At 37.0% G+C, this 20052-nt stretch overlaps 1 protein-coding gene and 2 pseudogenes across 1 annotated transcript; all 3 read right to left on the bottom strand.

Moving 5' to 3' along the window:
• Positions 1-5734: 5734 nt before the first annotated feature.
• LOC104100188 (phylloplanin-like) lies at positions 5735-6562 on the bottom strand. Its single transcript, XM_033657116.2, has 2 exons — positions 6373-6562; positions 5735-6033 (listed from the first exon to the last, which is right to left on the bottom strand). The coding sequence occupies exons 1-2, from the start codon at positions 6533-6535 to the stop codon at positions 5735-5737; spliced, it is 462 nt and encodes a 153-aa protein (XP_033513007.1). The 5' UTR covers positions 6536-6562.
• A 4985-nt stretch (positions 6563-11547) lies between these two features.
• LOC138899573 (phylloplanin-like) lies at positions 11548-12394 on the bottom strand (annotated as a pseudogene).
• A 4453-nt stretch (positions 12395-16847) lies between these two features.
• LOC108945830 (phylloplanin-like) lies at positions 16848-17678 on the bottom strand (annotated as a pseudogene).
• Positions 17679-20052: the final 2374 nt, after the last annotated feature.

The raw sequence follows: 20052 nt of genomic DNA, 5'->3' as shown, positions 1-20052 counted from the left end.
CCCTAGCTTGAGTTATGAATTATTGATAAAAATTAAAAGTTTGGAAATTATTTGTTTTTAAGAATTGATTGATATTTGGCGTTGTTAGTATCGGGTCCGTATTTTGGTTTCGAAGCCCGGTACAGGTTCATTATCATATTTAAGACATGTCTGTGAAATATTTGGTGAGTAACGGAGTTGATTTGACGTGATTCGGACGTCCTGTTGAGGAAATAGAAATTTTAAAGTGTTCTTGAGATTTTCATTTGATTTGGTGCTAAATTTAGAGTTCTAGGTGTTATTTTGGCGATTTGATTGCACGAGCAGGTCTGTATGATATTTTTAGACTTGCGTGCATGTTTGGTTTGGAGCACCCGAGGGCTCGGGTACCATTCGAGCGATGCGCGAGTTGAGTTCAAACCTCAACAAGGCTGCTCGTGCACCAAATCTGGTGTTCTCATACGTGCGAGCCTTTGGTGGCAGGTGCGAGCTCATAGGTGCGAGCGAAAGCCCCGAAGATGCGACCCAGGCCTAGACTTCATTTTTCCGTAGATGCAGACTTTTCTCCACAGGAGCGGGACCGCAGAAGCGGAACCCTGTCTGTAGGTGCGGCCCCAGTTGGCCCAGTCCTTCTCCGTAGAAGCGCATATTCCGTCCGCACATGCGGATGCGCAGGTGTGAAGGTCGCTGGGCAATGGGCATTTATTTCAGACTCCAACCATTTTTCTTCTTGTTTTCAAAAGGGTAGGAGGCCTAGGGCGATTTTTCAAAGACATTCTCTTCCCCAAATCATAGGTAAGTGTTCCTTGACTTGTTTCTTTCAATCTTTTACTTCATTTTACTAGAATTCAACCTAAAAATCTAGAGTTTCATGGTAGAATTAGGGGTTAGGGTAGAAACTAGGGATTTCGGAAATTTGGATATTTAGACCTCAATTTGAGGTCGGATTCCAAAACTAATTACATATTCGGGCTCGAGGGTGAATGGGTAAAAGGATTTTTATCCGAGCCTCGGATTTTGACCAAGCGGGCCTGGGGTCGATTTTTCGACTTTTTGGAGGGAAAATTGAGAAATTTAATTTATGCAATATAATTGATTCTTTTATTAATATTTGATATTATTGAGTCATTTTTGAATAGATACGGGTGGTTTGGAGGCGAATTCCAAAAGAAAAGCTGTGATTGAGAATTAAGTGGCCTTCGTAGCGAGGTAAATGTTGTGTCTAACCCTGACTTGAGGGAATTAGGAACCTTAGATTATTTGCTAAGTTAAATTCATGTGAGCGGCGTGTATGTGAGGTGACGAGTACCTATACCCCGCCAATTTACCTGTTTTTCCATTTTTGTCTATTTTTTTCTGATATTGTCTCATTACTATGCCAAATTGTTACGTGTTATACTAGTGTTGTTCAAATTATCGTTCTTATCATGTTTACGGAATTTTCTTGTGATAATTGAGTTTTTATTTCAAAGTTGAGATTGATATTATGGAACCAAATGTTGAAGTAAGGTTTGTACTTGTTATTCTATCTCCCGTATATTATTTATGCATTGCATTATGGTAAGGGAGAGTGTTAATGCACGAAGGGTGATGTCGTGCCATATTATGAGTGTTAATGCACGAAGGGTGATGCCGTGCCATATTGTGAGTATTAATGCACGAAGGGTGATGCCGTACCATATTGTGAGTATTAATATACGAAGGGTGATGTCGTATCATATTGTGAGTGTTAATGCACGAAGGGTTCTTCATTCCTGTTAGTTCTATATCTTGTATTCCCCTCAGTATGTCTCCCCTCCCGACATTTGCTATTTAGTTCTTTATTCCTGTTATTTGCGCATACATTGTTAAATTATACAAGTTGATCGTAGGTTCCTTGCCTTAGTCTCGTCACTACTTCGTCGAGGTTAGGCTCGACACTTACCAGTACATGAGGTCGGTTGTACTGATGCTGCAATCTGCACTTTCTGTGCAGATTTTAATACCGGCTCAGGTTGATATTCGGTTTTGGTCCGCTGTCCGGAGACTCAAGGTAGATCTGTCGGTATTCACAAACCTTGAAGTCCCCGTCTATCTTTTTATTTTCTACTATTTTCTTTCATTCAGACAGTTGTATTTCTTTCAGACTATTACTTGTAGTAAATTCTAGAATACTCGTGAATTATGACTCTAGATCTGGGTAGTAGTAATTAATACAGTTTTATTAAATTCCGCACATATTATTTTCATTTGAGTTAATTATTGTTATTTACTGAATCGAAATAAGGAAATTGTTTAATAATTCTCTAATGTTGGCTTGCTGGCAAGTGAAATGTTAGGCGCCATCACGGTCCCGTCGATAGGAAATTTCGGATCGTGACATGTACGTACTCTTCACCTTGCGTACACAGCTTCCATATATCACAATATCACAAAACAACACCAATTCTAAGGTTTAATTCCCCCACACAACGTTAGGCAAGACACCTACCTCAAAACACGCTAACTCAATCCACTAGTAAGCTTTTCCTATGAATATCCAACTCGGAACGGGTGGAATCTAGCCAAAACAACTTCATAATATAAGTACAAACTATATGAAGCTATTCCAAACAATAAAGTTGCAATCTTTAAAGAGAAACAAAATGTAAGCGATTAACAAGCTCAGCAAACTTCGCGATCGCACCCTTACCTTCGTGAACGCGAAGAGAAAAATACCAGTAGTCGCTGATGACTCTACGCGATCGCTAGAGAACCTTCGCGAACGCATATAAGAAAACCAGAACAGAAAACCAACAGCTTCAACAATTCAATCAAGTCCAAAAATGATCCAATTTCAATCGGACTCACACTCGGGACACTCAGAACCCGTCTGAATATACCAACAAGTTCCATAACACATAACGGACCTACTCGAGGCAAAAAAATCACATCAAACAACATCGATTCTATGAATCGCAACACAATTCAATCTTATTGAAACTATGAACATCCGACTTCGAAAACTAACGTCGAATCATACCAAAACAAGTACGATTGACTTCAAATTTTGTACACAAGTCATAAATTATATGACGGACCTATTACAACTTCGGGAATTGGAATTCGACCCTGATATCAATAAAGTCAACTCCTGGTTAAACTTCTCAACCTTCCAAACCTTCAACTTTCTAAATTTTGCTAATTTAAGTTGAAACGACTTACGGACCTCCAAATCAATATCCGGACATGCTCCTAAGTCCAAAATCACCATACAAAGCTATTGGAATCGTCAAAACTCCATTTTGGAGTCATTTACACAAAAATCAAACTACGGTGAATTTCTTGAACTTAACTTCCAACTTTGGGACTATATGTCCCTTTTCAATTCGAAACTCACCCGAAACCAAAATCAACTACCCCAAAAGTCACATAACAACAATACAACATATAGGAGTCAATAAATAGGAAATCGGGGCTAAAATACTCAACACAACTGGCTGGGTCATTACACAAGGTATGCCTACTCGGCGTCCCCAAGCCTCAGAGTCACCTTCCCTTATCCTTAATTACTGTGTATTTTCTTTCAAATAGTGATGTAGTATATTATAGTTTCACTCTCTAGAGATTATGACTCAGTTCCACCGGTCTTGGGGAGTGTATTTTTATGGATTCTGATTTTGGAAGTTTATATCAGATATTCAGCTTTGTTTTTTGTATTTTGTTAATTATTTATGCCAAGTGTTCATTAACTGTTAGGCTTAGCTAGTCGTATAGACTAGGTTCCATCACGATATCATACAGAGGGAAACTAGGGTCGTGACAATGTATGGGCGAGCACCGTGGTAATTATGATTGGGTTGATTCTGTAATACTGTGTAGTTATCTAGTCTTGTTTCTAACTGTGTAATTCCTACGTGTTAGAGTAATTGAGTTGTGAATCATATTAGAAATCATGTTTAGTCTACGTACTTATTCTGTTGGGATCCACTAAGATTATTTCTATTGTTGAGTTACTTACTTAAGTTGCAATTATGTACTCAGTCATATTCATTCATTTGCATAACATATCTCAGTATCTGTTATCATTCACGATTACATCATGTTATCATTGTTTGGGTTGAGTGGTATGAGATATATGAGACCGTGAGACTGGAGATATTGATGACTTAGTTTAGGCGTGAGAGCTGTGTTGTATGTGATATTATGGATCGGGTTGCATGTCGTAACATGCCATATTGGCTTTATATTTATTATTATTATTATTATTATTATTATGGATAGGCCTACACACCGCAGCAGACTTCATTGGATTATTTATTATTATTAGATTTGGTTGCACGCCTCAGCAGGCCATATTGACTTTATATTAGCTCTTGGGTAAGATTTGCCCTTCTAGAGTGTGACATACCAGCAGTTAGCGTAGGTATCGTACAATGCTGAGTGATTATGTGTGATGAGTACGAGTTTGAGATAGACATATTAATTAGTGTAAGTACCTGGGATTATCACTATGATGCATTGCATTTGACATGCATATTTGACATGTAGGCATAGAGATGTAACATTTCTCATACTAGTTGTACTTGGCATATTTTATCAGTGCTGAGCTTAAATTGTTAAACTTGAAAGCATGCCTAAATTTTTGTACTATGTACAAGTTGAATATGGAACTTCTCTGAGTTATTAGTGTCATTATCTTGTTAAATTAGTGTTGTCGTCATTTTTATTTGGACTGTATCTTTTTGAGCTCGTCAGTGCTTTCAGCCCAAAATTAGTCATGTTATTTATTGAGTATACCGGGTCGGTTGTACTCATACTACACTCCACACTTCGAGTGGTGATAGTACCTGTTCGGAGACCTCGAGGTAGCTATGATGACATCCACAAACCTTGACTCTCCTTTATTGCATTTTATTTCAGTACTATTCTATTTTCTCAGATAGTTATACTAGAGTTTTAGACTATGTTGACATTAGTAGCTCATGTGCTCAGTGACACTAGGATTTTGGGATTATTGTAATTGAGTTGCAGTTGTTTTTATCAGTTATTTATAAGACTTTTCACTATTAGACCTATTAAATCATGTTTTTAATTTAAAATACGTAGTTATTATGCATTTTTCATCTTTCATAGTAATGTGATAGGCGCCATCACGACAGGTTGGGATTTGGGTCGTGAGATAAACTTTCATTTTCCCTTCCCTAGAGATAATATTGATAGAACTAATAATATATATCTTCTTTCTCATTAATCCCATCAAGCATGATACCCTTATTTAGGGTATTATACCTTGTCAGATACTTTATTGGGTCCCATCATTATATAACTTTGAATATGATATTATTTTTGTCTTATTCGTTATATTTATTAGTATTTATTATCTTATCGTTTGATCGACATTATCATCTTACAGTATCTTCCTTAATTTTATCTTATCCCGCTTTTACTATATTCTCTTTTTATGTCTCTTCATTCTTATTTCATATGTCCTTATTATGTAGAGCCGTTAGGTCGAACTTCATTCTAGAGTCATTGTCGCATGTATAAAACAAAAAATAAGAAGGGGTAATAAACAAGACAAAGCTATAAAAAAAATTAAAACACACCCAATACTATTAGATGGCTCCAATATAAGACTTGCGAATATTATTTGCACTTTATTCACTAGTAGAAATAACCTTCCTTATCCATGCAGTAAGCAACTGGCCAAGAAGGTTAACTAGCTAATGCATAGTAGTAGTAGTAGTAGTAGTAGTAGTAGTACAAATTAAGCATTAGCAGGCTAGCTCATTCACTATAAAATGAGATTAAGATTAAGTAAAAAACTAGTAGGACCTAAACTGACACTAATAACACTGTCGACACTACCAATACCAATATTTAGAAGGTTCAAGGATGACGCTAAAAGCCCAACAGATGGTAAGCTCGCATTACATGTTGAGAGTGGATTTGCAACTACTAAATTGCAGTTGGACAATAGCAATGGCAAAGTATTTACACGAGGATCCACCACCAATGAAAATACTCCTGATCCATTTGTTATTGTACTTGATACCACATTTCTTGATCCACACCGCAATTGCACTGATACATCTGCAAAGTTAAATGATATTAATATTATTTATGCAATTAGATCAACTTTTCATTTTACCTAACATGTTGAAAATAAAATAAATTATGTAAATAAAAATATATTATCTCACACTTTTTAGACTTTTAGATAAAATGATCATATAGTTCAACATGCAGAACGTCTTATGATGGGGCCATATGCATCTTATGACTATGAGTGTGGAATTCATTCGACTCAAGTTACTCTATATTTATACCATCCTCACCCATTGTTATGAAAGGAATAATAGATGCAGTGTTATTTCTCTTTGACTTCAAATCAAGAAATCTGCCTAAATTTTAACAAAATAACAAACTTACTAGGAAAAACTTGAGGGGTGAGTCCATTGATGACATCTAAAGTGTCGTTAACGCTGCAAAATAACACCCCACTTATACGTATTGAAATAAGTTGGGCAACTGCAACGGGGGTTGCGATTAATGCTGCCAAAAGTAAAATCAAGAAATTTTTTGATGGAGCCATGGCAGTTATTTTTATATGTGATAGTTATTGCTGTAAGAAATTGGGTTGCCCAATTACGGTGTGTGCATGACCAATTTATAGTATATCATTGTCACGACCCAAAATCCAACTAGTCGTAATGGCACCTAACCCAACTCGCTAGGTATGTCAATTAATATATATCCAATTTCAATAACAGTTTATTAAACTATAAATAAAAGAAAATATTTGAATCTTATACATTTTCAAGGATTGATAGTACAAATCATGAGCTTCTAAGATTAGAATTTACAAAGCTAGTATGAAATAAATACATCATCTGTTTGAAAGGTACATAAATTGATTTTTAATAATCTAAGGCTACCATGAACAAGAAGCAGCTAAAACCGGAACGCAGGTACATCTTCAAATCCAGCTCCCATCCAACACAGCAACATCATCAACCAACATCTACATGCAAGGTGCAAAAGTATAGTATGAGTACGACCGACCCCATGTACTCAATAAGTAACAAACCTAACCTTAGGTTAAAAGTAGTGACGAGCTGGAACAAAGGTCGGGTCCAACACCAGTAGCGAACAACAATTCATAACAATGTAAAGCAAGTAATAAGAGAAATTACTCGAAGATAAAATGCACAGCTTATTCATAGTTCCATTAAATAGTTCCGCTTTTTAAATATATCAATAAAAATCCAAGTCTGTTATCGGATATTTGCTAAAGTGTAAGTAAGTTTGAAAACTGTAATTTTTCCCAAAAATCCTTTTAATAGTAAATAAGATGTTTCATTTTCTTTCCAGATAGTAAGTGTAAAATGCATTCCTATACCCATATGTCAATATGTGTGAGAAGTCATGAATGACATGATATCGTATAGCAGGAGTAAAAATACGTCTATATGCTTATATGTCAAGTGTGCATTCCAAATGCAATACAACACAGTGATAAAACCATATGTATACTCTCAGAGTATCAATTCACTCAATCCTCCCTGTCACTCAGTCCTCACAGCTACTCAGTCCTCACAGTCACTCAATTCTCATAATCACTCGGCACTCGGCACTCAACACTTGCACTCATTGGGGGTGTGTACAGACTCCGTAAGGGCTCCTTCAGCCAAAGTTCTATAACTGCACGGACAACTCATGTGCTGCACGGACAACTCACGTGCTGCACGGACAACTCACGTGCTATAGTATCAAAATCCTCACAATCAGGCCCTCGACCTCACTCAGTCATCAATCTCTTCAGTCTCTTGGGCTCTCAATGTCATGAAGAATTAACCAAAAAATAATGATGTGATGTATCAATAAATGGTAACAGAGACTGAGATGTGATATGCATATGAGTGCGTATGACTGAGTATGTAATGCAACGAAAGCAGATAGCTCAACAGCAGAAATGACCTCAGTAGGTCCCAACAGGATAAGCATGTAGCCGAGACATGGTTTCTAACAAGGATCACGGCTCAATAGCTCGAGTATGTAGATATTTCATGGTTACAGGTAAGAACAAGTAACTACACAATACTATAGAAATAACAGAGTCACCAACCCACACGCCCGTCAACTAGCATGTGTGTTACCTCAACATTAATCATATAACACGTAATTTGGGGATTCATACCCTCAACACCATGTTTAAATGTGTTACTTACCTCTAATAAGCCAATTTCAATACCGAGCAAGCCAAGCGATGCTCCAAAAATGTCATCTCGCATGTACCGGCCACCTAACGGCCCAAAACTAGCCAAATGCAACTCAAATACTTCAAATAATGCCAAAGGAAACAAACCCAATCGATAAAAGTCGAATCATTAATCAAAGACCAAATATCGACCAAAACGTCCAACCCGGGCTCATGCCTTGGAACCCCAAAAAATTCACAAACTCCGATAACTCATTAAATTACGAGTCCAACCATACTCGTTTTACTCAAATCCAACTCCAAATCGATGTTCAAAACTCAAAAGTTCACATTATGAAACCTTAGGCAAAATCCCCAATCTCTCTACTTTTGGAATCCTCAATCAAATGCTGAAAATGAAGATAAATTCGTGATATAAAATAAAAAATAAGTAAAGAACACTTACCCCAGTCCACACGGTGAAAATTGCTTCAAGAATCACATCAATCCGAGCTCCACAACTCCAAAAATATAAAAATGGATGAAACCCTCGAAATAAAGTACTTTATAATATGCCGAGGCATCCATCTTACGTGAACGCGAGAAAACCATCATGTTCGCAATGACCAAAAATATAATGCCACCAAAATACTCTACGCCTTCGCCGCACAAGCCTCGCGAACATGATACACACAGGAGACAGAGCTACGCGAACGCGGTTCCAACTACGCGAATGCGATGAAGAAAGGCCTCCACCTACAACTCCCACATCATTCAGCGATCGCGATGAAGAAATGCGACACTAGACGCTAGAATACACCAGCAATGAAAACATGAAGAAAAATAGCCCGAAATCAATTCGAAACACGCCGAGCCCCTCGGGACCACGTACGAACATCCCAACAAGTTCCATAATATAATATGAACCTACTCGAGGCCTCAAAACATACATAACAACATCGTAACGATGAATCGCACCTCAATTCAAACTTGATGAACTTTTCAACTTCCATAACTCATGCCGAAACATAGCAAATCAACCCATAATGAACTAAAATTTTGCACACAAGTCCCAAATGACATAACGAAAAGTCCACTCCAGGTCAAACTTTCCAAAAATCCAACTTTCGCCATGTCAAGTCAAATTCAACTACAGACCTCCAAATCACAATCCGTACCCTACGTCCAAAATCACCCAAGGGAGCTAATGGAACTATCAAAACTCCAATCCGAGGTCGAATACTAAAAAGTCAAACTTAGTCAACTCTTCCAATTTAATACTTTCTAGTTGAGAATCATTCTTCGAAATCAATTTCAAATAACCTGAAAGCCAAAACCGACGATTCACATAACTCATAATACATCATACGGAGCTACACATGTCTGTAAACTCCCGAGAAAAGTCAAAATTCTCAAAACGACTGGCTGGGTCGTAACATCCTCCCCCACTTAAACATACGTTCGTCCTCGAACGTGCCCAGAGTCGTTCCAAAGCTGCCAAACCGCTGTGTAACCTTACCATGCACATACACGGGGGCGATCCCAAGTCACCCTATCCCATATAGGTCTGATTACACAACATAACATAAATTTCTTAATTCAACCTAGCCCATGAGCCTTAGAATCCAATTTCCAACATCCGGAATATTCTATAAGATAAAAATCTCGCATCTACACAATGTATAAGTCTGAACAACTTGTATCAAGCCATATCCATAACCCAAGATGTAATCACAAGATGCACCACACCACTCGCATACTCGTAGCAAAATTTCCGATCATAGTAGATGCTCAAAACAACCCAATACCGGCAATAAACCTCATATCAAACAAAACCTCATTTTAAAGCCTTCGTACAGTGTTGACGATGAAAGAAACATGTAGAACTCATAACCATTCATAAGATCAACATGTCACGGAGACCCTTCTCTTTCGGCAATAACTATAGCAATTTCTAAGGCGACATCTGATACTATCCTACCAAATATACCTCAATCAAATATGATGGCACCCATCCAAGATTCGACGACCTCATCTTATCAAATACCAGCTACTCTATTGATATGCTACACCAATACTACCCAGAGCCACAAACCATGCAATCCGTGCACCAATATGCAACAATAATAATGTACTCAAACATGGAAAAATGACTCAAACGAGAGGACCGTCTTGCAAGTTCAACAACTACCGCCACAATGCAATGCTAAAAACCCATAATGCACTGTAGAACCATAACATACGAATCTAACACAAAGGATCATATCTGAACATGACTCCGCTGCAATGCGTGACCCCATTCAAACACTGGTCCTTATGAAACACTCTCTGTGTTATTAGTGTCATTATCTTCTTATATTAGTGTTGTCATCATTTTTATTCAGACTGTATCTTTCTGAGCTCGTCACTGCTTTCAGCCCAAAGTTAGTCATGTTACTTATTGAGTATATCGGGTCGGTTGTACTCATACTACACTCTACACTTCGAGTGGTGATAGTACCTGTTCGGAGACCTTGAGGTAGCCGTGATGACGTCCGCAAACCGTGACTCTCCTTTATTGCATTTTATTTCAGTACTGTTCTATCTTCTCAGACATTTATACTAGAGTTTTAGACTATGTTGACAATAGTAGCTCATGTGCTCGGTGACACTAGGATTTTTGAATTATTGTAGTTGAGTTGCAATTATTTTTATCAGTTATTTATAAGACTTTTCACTATTAGATCTATTAAATCATGTTTTTAATTTAAAATGCATAGTTATTATGTGATTTTCGTCTTTCCTACTAATGTGATAGGCGTCATCATGATAGGTTGGGATTTGGGTCGTGAGATAAACTTTCATTTTTCCTTCCCTAGATATTATATTGATAGAACTAATAATATATATCTTCTTTCTCATTAATCCCACCAAGCATGATACCCCTATTTGGGTTATTATACCTTGTCAGATACTTTATTGGGTCCCATCATTATATAACTTTGAATACGATATTATTATTTTTTTATTCATTATTTTTATTAGTATTTATTATATTATCGTTTGATTGGCATTATCATCTTACAGTATCTTCCTTAATTTTATCTTATCCCGCTTTTAGTATATTCTCTTTTTATGTCCCTTCATTCTTATTTCATATGTCCTTATTATGTAGAGCCGTTAGGTCAAAGCTCATTCTAGAGTCATTGCCGCATGTATGAAACAAAAAATAAGAAGGGGTAATAAACAAGACAAAGCTATAAAAAAAATTGAAACACACGCAATACTATTAGATTTCTCTAATATAAGACTTGCGAATATTATTTGCACTTTATTCACTAGTAGAAACAACCGTCCTTATTCATGCAGTAAGCAGCTGGCCAAGAAGGTTAACTAGCTAATGTATAGTAGTAGTAGTACAAATTAAGCACTAGCAGGCTAGCTCATTCACTATAAAATGAGGTTAAGATTAAGTAAAAAATTAGTAGGACCTAAACTGACACTAATAACACCGCCGACACCGCCAATACTGATGTTTAGAAGGTTAAAGGATGACACCAAAAGCCCAACAGATGGTAAGCTCGCATTGCATGTTGAGAGTGGATTTGCAACTACTAAATGGCAGTTGGACAATAGCAATGGCAAAGTATTTACACTAGGATCCACCACCAAAGAAAATACTCCCGATCCATTTGTTATTGTACTTGATACCACATTTCTTGATCCACACCGCAATTGCATTGATACATCTGCAAAGTTAAATGATATTAATATTATTTATGCAATTAGATCAAGTTTGCATTTTATCTGACATGTTGAAAATAAAATAAGTTATGTAAATAAAAATATATTATCTCACACTTTTTAGACTTTTAGATAAAATGATCATACAGTTCAACATGCAGAAACGTTTTATGATGGAGCCATATGCATCTTATGACTACGAGTGCGGAATTCATTCGACTTAAGTTAATCTATGTTTATACCATCCTCACCCATTATTATGAAAGGAATAATAGATGCAATGTTATTTCTCTTAGACTTCAAATTAAGAAATCTGCCTAAATTTTAACAAAACAACAAACGTACTAGGAAAAACTTGGGGGTGAGTCAATTGATGACATCTAAAGTGCCGTTAACACTTCAAAATACCCCCCACTTATACGTATTGAAATAAGTTGGGCAACTGCAACGGGGGTTGCGATTAATGCAGCCAAAAGAAAAATCAAGAAATTTTTTGATGGAGCCATGGCAGTTATTTTGATATGTGATAGTTATTGCTTTAAGAAATTGTGTTGCCCAATTACGGTGTGTCCATGACCAATTTATAGTATATCATTGTCACGACCCAAAATCTAACTAGTCGTAATGGCACTTAACCCAACTCGCTAGGTATGCCAATTAACATCTATCCAATTTCAATAAAATTTTATGAAACTATAATTAAAAGAAAAAATCTGAATTTTATACATTTCCCAAGGACTGATAGTATATATCATGAGTTTCTAAGATTAGAATTTACAAAGCTAGTATGAAATAAATACATCTCGAAAGGTACATAAATTGATTTTTACTAATATAAGGCTACCATGAACAAGAGGCAGCTACAACCGGAACGCAGGTACATCTTCAAATCCATCTCCTATCCAACACAGCAACATCATCAACCAACATCTACACGCAAGATGCAAAAGTGTAGTATGAGTACAATCGACCACATGTACTCAATAAGTAACAAACCTAACCTTAGGTTAAAAGTAGTGACGAGGTGGAACAAAGGTCGGGTCCAACACCAGTAGCGAACAACAATTCATAACACGTAAAGCAAGTAATAAGAGAAATTACTCGAAGATAAAATGCACAACTTATTCATAGTTCCGGAAAATAGTTCCGCTTTTCAAATATATCAATGAAAACCCAAGTCTTTTATCAAATATTTGCTAAAATATAAGTTTGAAAACTGTAATTTTTTCCAAAAATCCTTTCAACAGTAAATAAGATGTTTCAATTTCTTTCTAGATAGCAAGTGTAAAATACATCTCTATGCCCATATATCAATATGTGTGAGAAGTCATGAATTACATGATACCGTATAGCATGAGAAAAAATACGTCTCTATGCCTGTATGTCAAGTGTGCATGCCAAATGCAATGCGACACAGTTATAAAACCATATGTATACTCTCAGAGTATCAATTCACTCAATCCTTCCAGTCACTCAGTCCTCACTACTACTCAGTCCTCACAGTCACTCAATCACTCGGCACTCGGCACTCGGCACTCAGCACTTGCATTCATTGGGGGTGTGTACAGACTCCGTAAGGGCTCCTTCACCCCAAAAATAATGATGTGATGTATCAGTAAATGGTAATAGAGACTGAGATATGTAATGCAATGAAAGCAGATAGCTCAACAGCAGAAATGACCTCAGTGGGTCCCAACAGGATAAGCATGTAGCCGAGACATGATTTCTAACAAGGATCACGGCTCAATAGCTCGAGAACGTATAAATTTCATGGTTACATGGAAGATCAAATAACTACAAAATACCATAGAAATAACAGAGTCACAAACCCACACACCCGTCAACTAGCATGTGCGTCACCTCAATACGTAATTCGGGGATTCATACCCTCAACACCATTTTTAAATGTGTTACTTACCTCTAACAAGCCAATTCCAATACCGAGCAGGCAAAGCGATGCTCCAAAAATGTCATCTCGCACGTACCGGCCTCCTAACGGCCCAAAACTAGCCAAAAGAAACTCAAATACTTCAAATAGTGCCAAAGGAAACAAACCCAATCGATAAAAGTCGAATCATTAATCAAAGCCCAAATATCGACCAAATAATCCAACCCGGGCTCACGCCTCGAAAACCGACAAAACTCACAAACTCCAATAACCCATTCAATTACAAGTCTAACCATACTAGTTTTACTCATATCCGACTCCAAATTGATGTTCAAAACTCGAAAATTCACATTATGAAACCTTAGGCAAAATCCCCAATCTCTCTCTTTTGGAATCCACAATCAAATGCTAAAAATGAAGATAAATTCGTGATATAAAATAAAAAATGAGTATAGAACACTTACCCCAGTCCACACGGTGAAAATTGCTTCAAGAATCGCCTCAATCCGAGCTCCATAAGTCCAACAATGTAAAAATGGCTGAAACCCTCGAAATAAAGTACTTTATAATATGTCGAGGCATCAAAACCATCGTGTTCGCAATGACCAAAAAATATAATGCCACCAAAATACTCTACGCCTTCGCGGCACAAGCCTCGCGTACAAGATACACACAGGAGATAGAGCTACGCGAACGCGGTTCCAACTATGCGAACGCGATGAAAAAATTCCTCTAGCTACAACTCCCACCTCATTCGGCGATCGCGATGAAGAAATGCGACAATAGATGCTAGAATACACCAGCAATGAAAACATGAAGAAACATTGCCCGAAATCAATCCGAAACACGCCGAGCCCCTCGGAACCACGTACGAACATCCCAACGAGTTCCATAACATAATATGAACCTACTCGAAGCATCAAAATACACATAACAACATCGTAATGATGAACTGTACCTCAATTCAAACATGATGAACTTTGAACTTTTCAACTTCCATAACTCATGTTGAAACAAAGCAAACCAACCCATAATGAACTAACATTTTGCACACAAGCCCAAATAACATAACGAAGCTATTCCAATTGCTGGAACCACAACCCAAATCCGATATCAAAAAGTTCACTCCAGGTCCAACTTTCCAAAAATCCATCTTTCGCCATGTCAAGTCAAATTCAACGACGGACCTCCAAATCACAATCCGCACCCTAAGTCCAAAATCACCCAACGGAACTAACAAAACCATCAAAACTCCAATCCGAGGTTAAATGCTAAAAAGTCAAACTTGGTCAATTCTTCCAATTTCCAACATCCGAAATATTCTATAAGATAAAAATCTCGCATGTACACACTGTATAAGTCTAAACAACTTCTATCAAGCCATATCCATAACCCAAGATGTAATCACATGACGTACCACACCACTCGCATACTCGTAGCAAAATTTCCGATCATAGTAGCTGCTCAAAACAACCCAATATCGGCAATAAACCTCATATCAAACAAAACCTCATTTTAAAGCCTTCGTACAGTGTTGACGATGAAAGAAACATGTAGAACTCATAACCATTCATAAGATCAACATGTCACGGAGACCCTTCTCTTTCGGCAATAACTATAGCAATTTCTAAGGCGACATCTGATACTATCCTACCAAATATACCTCAATCAAATATGATGGCACCCATCCAAGATTCGACGACCTCATCTTATCAAATACCAGCTACTCTATTGATATGCTACACCAATACTACCCAGAGCCACAAACCATGCAATCCGTGCACCAATATGCAACAATAATAATGTACTCAAACATGGAAAAATGACTCAAACGAGAGGACCGTCTTGCAAGTTCAACAACTACCGCCACAATGCAATGCTAAAAACCCATAATGCACTGTAGAACCATAACATACGAATCTAACACAAAGGATCATATCTGAACATGACTCCGCTGCAATGCGTGACCCCATTCAAACACTGGTCCTTATGAAACACTCTCTGTGTTATTAGTGTCATTATCTTCTTATATTAGTGTTGTCATCATTTTTATTCAGACTGTATCTTTCTGAGCTCGTCACTGCTTTCAGCCCAAAGTTAGTCATGTTACTTATTGAGTATATCGGGTCGGTTGTACTCATACTACACTCTACACTTCGAGTGGTGATAGTACCTGTTCGGAGACCTTGAGGTAGCCGTGATGACGTCCGCAAACCGTGACTCTCCTTTATTGCATTTTATTTCAGTACTGTTCTATCTTCTCAGACATTTATACTAGAGTTTTAGACTATGTTGACAATAGTAGCTCATGTGCTCGGTGACACTAGGATTTTTGAATTATTGTAGTTGAGTTGCAATTATTTTTATCAGTTATTTATAAGACTTTTCACTATTAGATCTATTAAATCATGTTTTTAATTTAAAATGCATAGTTATTATGTGATTTTCGTCTTTCCTACTAATGTGATAGGCGTCATCATGATAGATTGGGATTTGGGTCGTGAGATAAACTTTCATTTTTCCTTCCCTAGATATTATATTGATAGAACTAATAATATATATCTTCTTTCTCATTAATCCCACCAAGCATGATACCCCTATTTGGGTTATTATACCTTGTCAGATACTTTATTGGGTCCCATCATTATATAACTTTGAATACGATATTATTATTTTTTTATTCATTATTTTTATTAGTATTTATTATATTATCGTTTGATTGGCATTATCATCTTACAGTATCTTCCTTAATTTTATCTTATCCCGCTTTTAGTATATTCTCTTTTTATGTCCCTTCATTCTTATTTCATATGTCCTTATTATGTAGAGCCATTAGGTCAAAGCTCATTCTAGAGTCATTGCCGCATGTATGAAACAAAAAATAAGAAGGGGTAATAAACAAGACAAAGCTATAAAAAAAATTGAAACACACGCAATACTATTAGATTTCTCTAATATAAGACTTGCGAATATTATTTGCACTTTATTCACTAGTAGAAACAACCGTCCTTATTCATGCAGTAAGCAGCTGGCCAAGAAGGTTAACTAGCTAATGTATAGTAGTAGTAGTACAAATTAAGCACTAGCAGGCTAGCTCATTCACTATAAAATGAGGTTAAGATTAAGTAAAAAATTAGTAGGACCTAAACTGACACTAATAACACCGCCGACACCGCCAATACTGATGTTTAGAAGGTTAAAGGATGACACCAAAAGCCCAACAGATGGTAAGCTCGCATTGCATGTTGAGAGTGGATTTGCAACTACTAAATGGCAGTTGGACAATAGCAATGGCAAAGTATTTACACTAGGATCCACCACCAAAGAAAATACTCCCGATCCATTTGTTATTGTACTTGATACCACATTTCTTGATCCACACCGCAATTGCATTGATACATCTGCAAAGTTAAATGATATTAATATTATTTATGCAATTAGATCAAGTTTGCATTTTATCTGACATGTTGAAAATAAAATAAGTTATGTAAATAAAAATATATTATCTCACACTTTTTAGACTTTTAGATAAAATGATCATACAGTTCAACATGCAGAAACGTTTTATGATGGAGCCATATGCATCTTATGACTACGAGTGCGGAATTCATTCGACTTAAGTTAATCTATGTTTATACCATCCTCACCCATTATTATGAAAGGAATAATAGATGCAATGTTATTTCTCTTAGACTTCAAATTAAGAAATCTGCCTAAATTTTAACAAAACAACAAACGTACTAGGAAAAACTTGGGGGTGAGTCAATTGATGACATCTAAAGTGCCGTTAACACTTCAAAATACCCCCCACTTATACGTATTGAAATAAGTTGGGCAACTGCAACGGGGGTTGCGATTAATGCAGCCAAAAGAAAAATCAAGAAATTTTTTGATGGAGCCATGGCAGTTATTTTGATATGTGATAGTTATTGCTTTAAGAAATTGTGTTGCCCAATTACGGTGTGTCCATGACCAATTTATAGTATATCATTGTCACGACCCAAAATCTAACTAGTCGTAATGGCACTTAACCCAACTCGCTAGGTATGCCAATTAACATCTATCCAATTTCAATAAAATTTTATGAAACTATAATTAAAAGAAAAAATCTGAATTTTATACATTTCCCAAGGACTGATAGTATATATCATGAGTTTCTAAGATTAGAATTTACAAAGATAGTATGAAATAAATACATCTCGAAAGGTACATAAATTGATTTTTACTAATATAAGGCTACCATGAACAAGAGGCAGCTACAACCGGAACGCAGGTACATCTTCAAATCCATCTCCTATCCAACACAGCAACATCATCAACCAACATCTACACGCAAGATGCAAAAGTGTAGTATGAGTACAATCGACCACATGTACTCAATAAGTAACAAACCTAACCTTAGGTTAAAAGTAGTGACGAGGTGGAACAAAGGTCGGGTCCAACACCAGTAGCGAACAACAATTCATAACACGTAAAGCAAGTAATAAGAGAAATTACTCGAAGATAAAATGCACAACTTATTCATAGTTCCGGAAAATAGTTCCGCTTTTCAAATATATCAATGAAAACCCAAGTCTTTTATCAAATATTTGCTAAAATATAAGTTTGAAAACTGTAATTTTTTCCAAAAATCCTTTCAACAGTAAATAAGATGTTTCAATTTCTTTCTAGATAGCAAGTGTAAAATACATCTCTATGCCCATATATCAATATGTGTGAGAAGTCATGAATTACATGATACCGTATAGCATGAGAAAAAATACGTCTCTATGCCTGTATGTCAAGTGTGCATGCCAAATGCAATGCGACACAGTTATAAAACCATATGTATACTCTCAGAGTATCAATTCACTCAATCCTTCCAGTCACTCAGTCCTCACTACTACTCAGTCCTCACAGTCACTCAATCACTCGGCACTCGGCACTCGGCACTCAGCACTTGCATTCATTGGGGGTGTGTACAGACTCCGTAAGGGCTCCTTCACCCCAAAAATAATGATGTGATGTATCAGTAAATGGTAATAGAGACTGAGATATGTAATGCAATGAAAGCAGATAGCTCAACAGCAGAAATGACCTCAGTGGGTCCCAACAGGATAAGCATGTAGCCGAGACATGATTTCTAACAAGGATCACGGCTCAATAGCTCGAGAACGTATAAATTTCATGGTTACATGGAAGATCAAATAACTACAAAATACCATAGAAATAACAGAGTCACAAACCCACACACCCGTCAACTAGCATGTGCGTCACCTCAATACGTAATTCGGGGATTCATACCCTCAACACCATTTTTAAATGTGTTACTTACCTCTAACAAGCCAATTCCAATACCGAGCAGGCAAAGCGATGCTCCAAAAATGTCATCTCGCACGTACCGGCCTCCTAACGGCCCAAAACTAGCCAAAAGAAACTCAAATACTTCAAATAGTGCCAAAGGAAACAAACCCAATCGATAAAAGTCGAATCATTAATCAAAGCCCAAATATCGACCAAATAATCCAACCCGGGCTCACGCCTCGAAAACCGACAAAACTCACAAACTCCAATAACCCATTCAATTACAAGTCTAACCATACTAGTTTTACTCATATCCGACTCCAAATTGATGTTCAAAACTCGAAAATTCACATTATGAAACCTTAGGCAAAATCCCCAATCTCTCTCTTTTGGAATCCACAATCAAATGCTAAAAATGAAGATAAATTCGTGATATAAAATAAAAAATGAGTATAGAACACTTACCCCAGTCCACACGGTGAAAATTGCTTCAAGAATCGCCTCAATCCGAGCTCCATAAGTCCAACAATGTAAAAATGGCTGAAACCCTCGAAATAAAGTACTTTATAATATGTCGAGGCATCAAAACCATCGTGTTCGCAATGACCAAAAAATATAATGCCACCAAAATACTCTACGCCTTCGCGGCACAAGCCTCGCGTACAAGATACACACAGGAGATAGAGCTACGCGAACGCGGTTCCAACTATGCGAACGCGATGAAAAAATTCCTCTAGCTACAACTCCCACCTCATTCGGCGATCGCGATGAAGAAATGCGACAATAGATGCTAGAATACACCAGCAATGAAAACATGAAGAAACATTGCCCGAAATCAATCCGAAACACGCCGAGCCCCTCGGAACCACGTACGAACATCCCAACGAGTTCCATAACATAATATGAACCTACTCGAAGCATCAAAATACACATAACAACATCGTAATGATGAACTGTACCTCAATTCAAACATGATGAACTTTGAACTTTTCAACTTCCATAACTCATGTTGAAACAA

This window comes from Nicotiana tomentosiformis, chromosome 9 (assembly GCF_000390325.3).
Source record: "Nicotiana tomentosiformis chromosome 9, ASM39032v3, whole genome shotgun sequence".
NCBI lineage: Eukaryota > Viridiplantae > Streptophyta > Magnoliopsida > Solanales > Solanaceae > Nicotiana > Nicotiana tomentosiformis.
The sequence above is the reverse complement of the archived record's forward strand: the minus strand, read 5'-3'. Positions and strand labels throughout refer to the sequence as shown.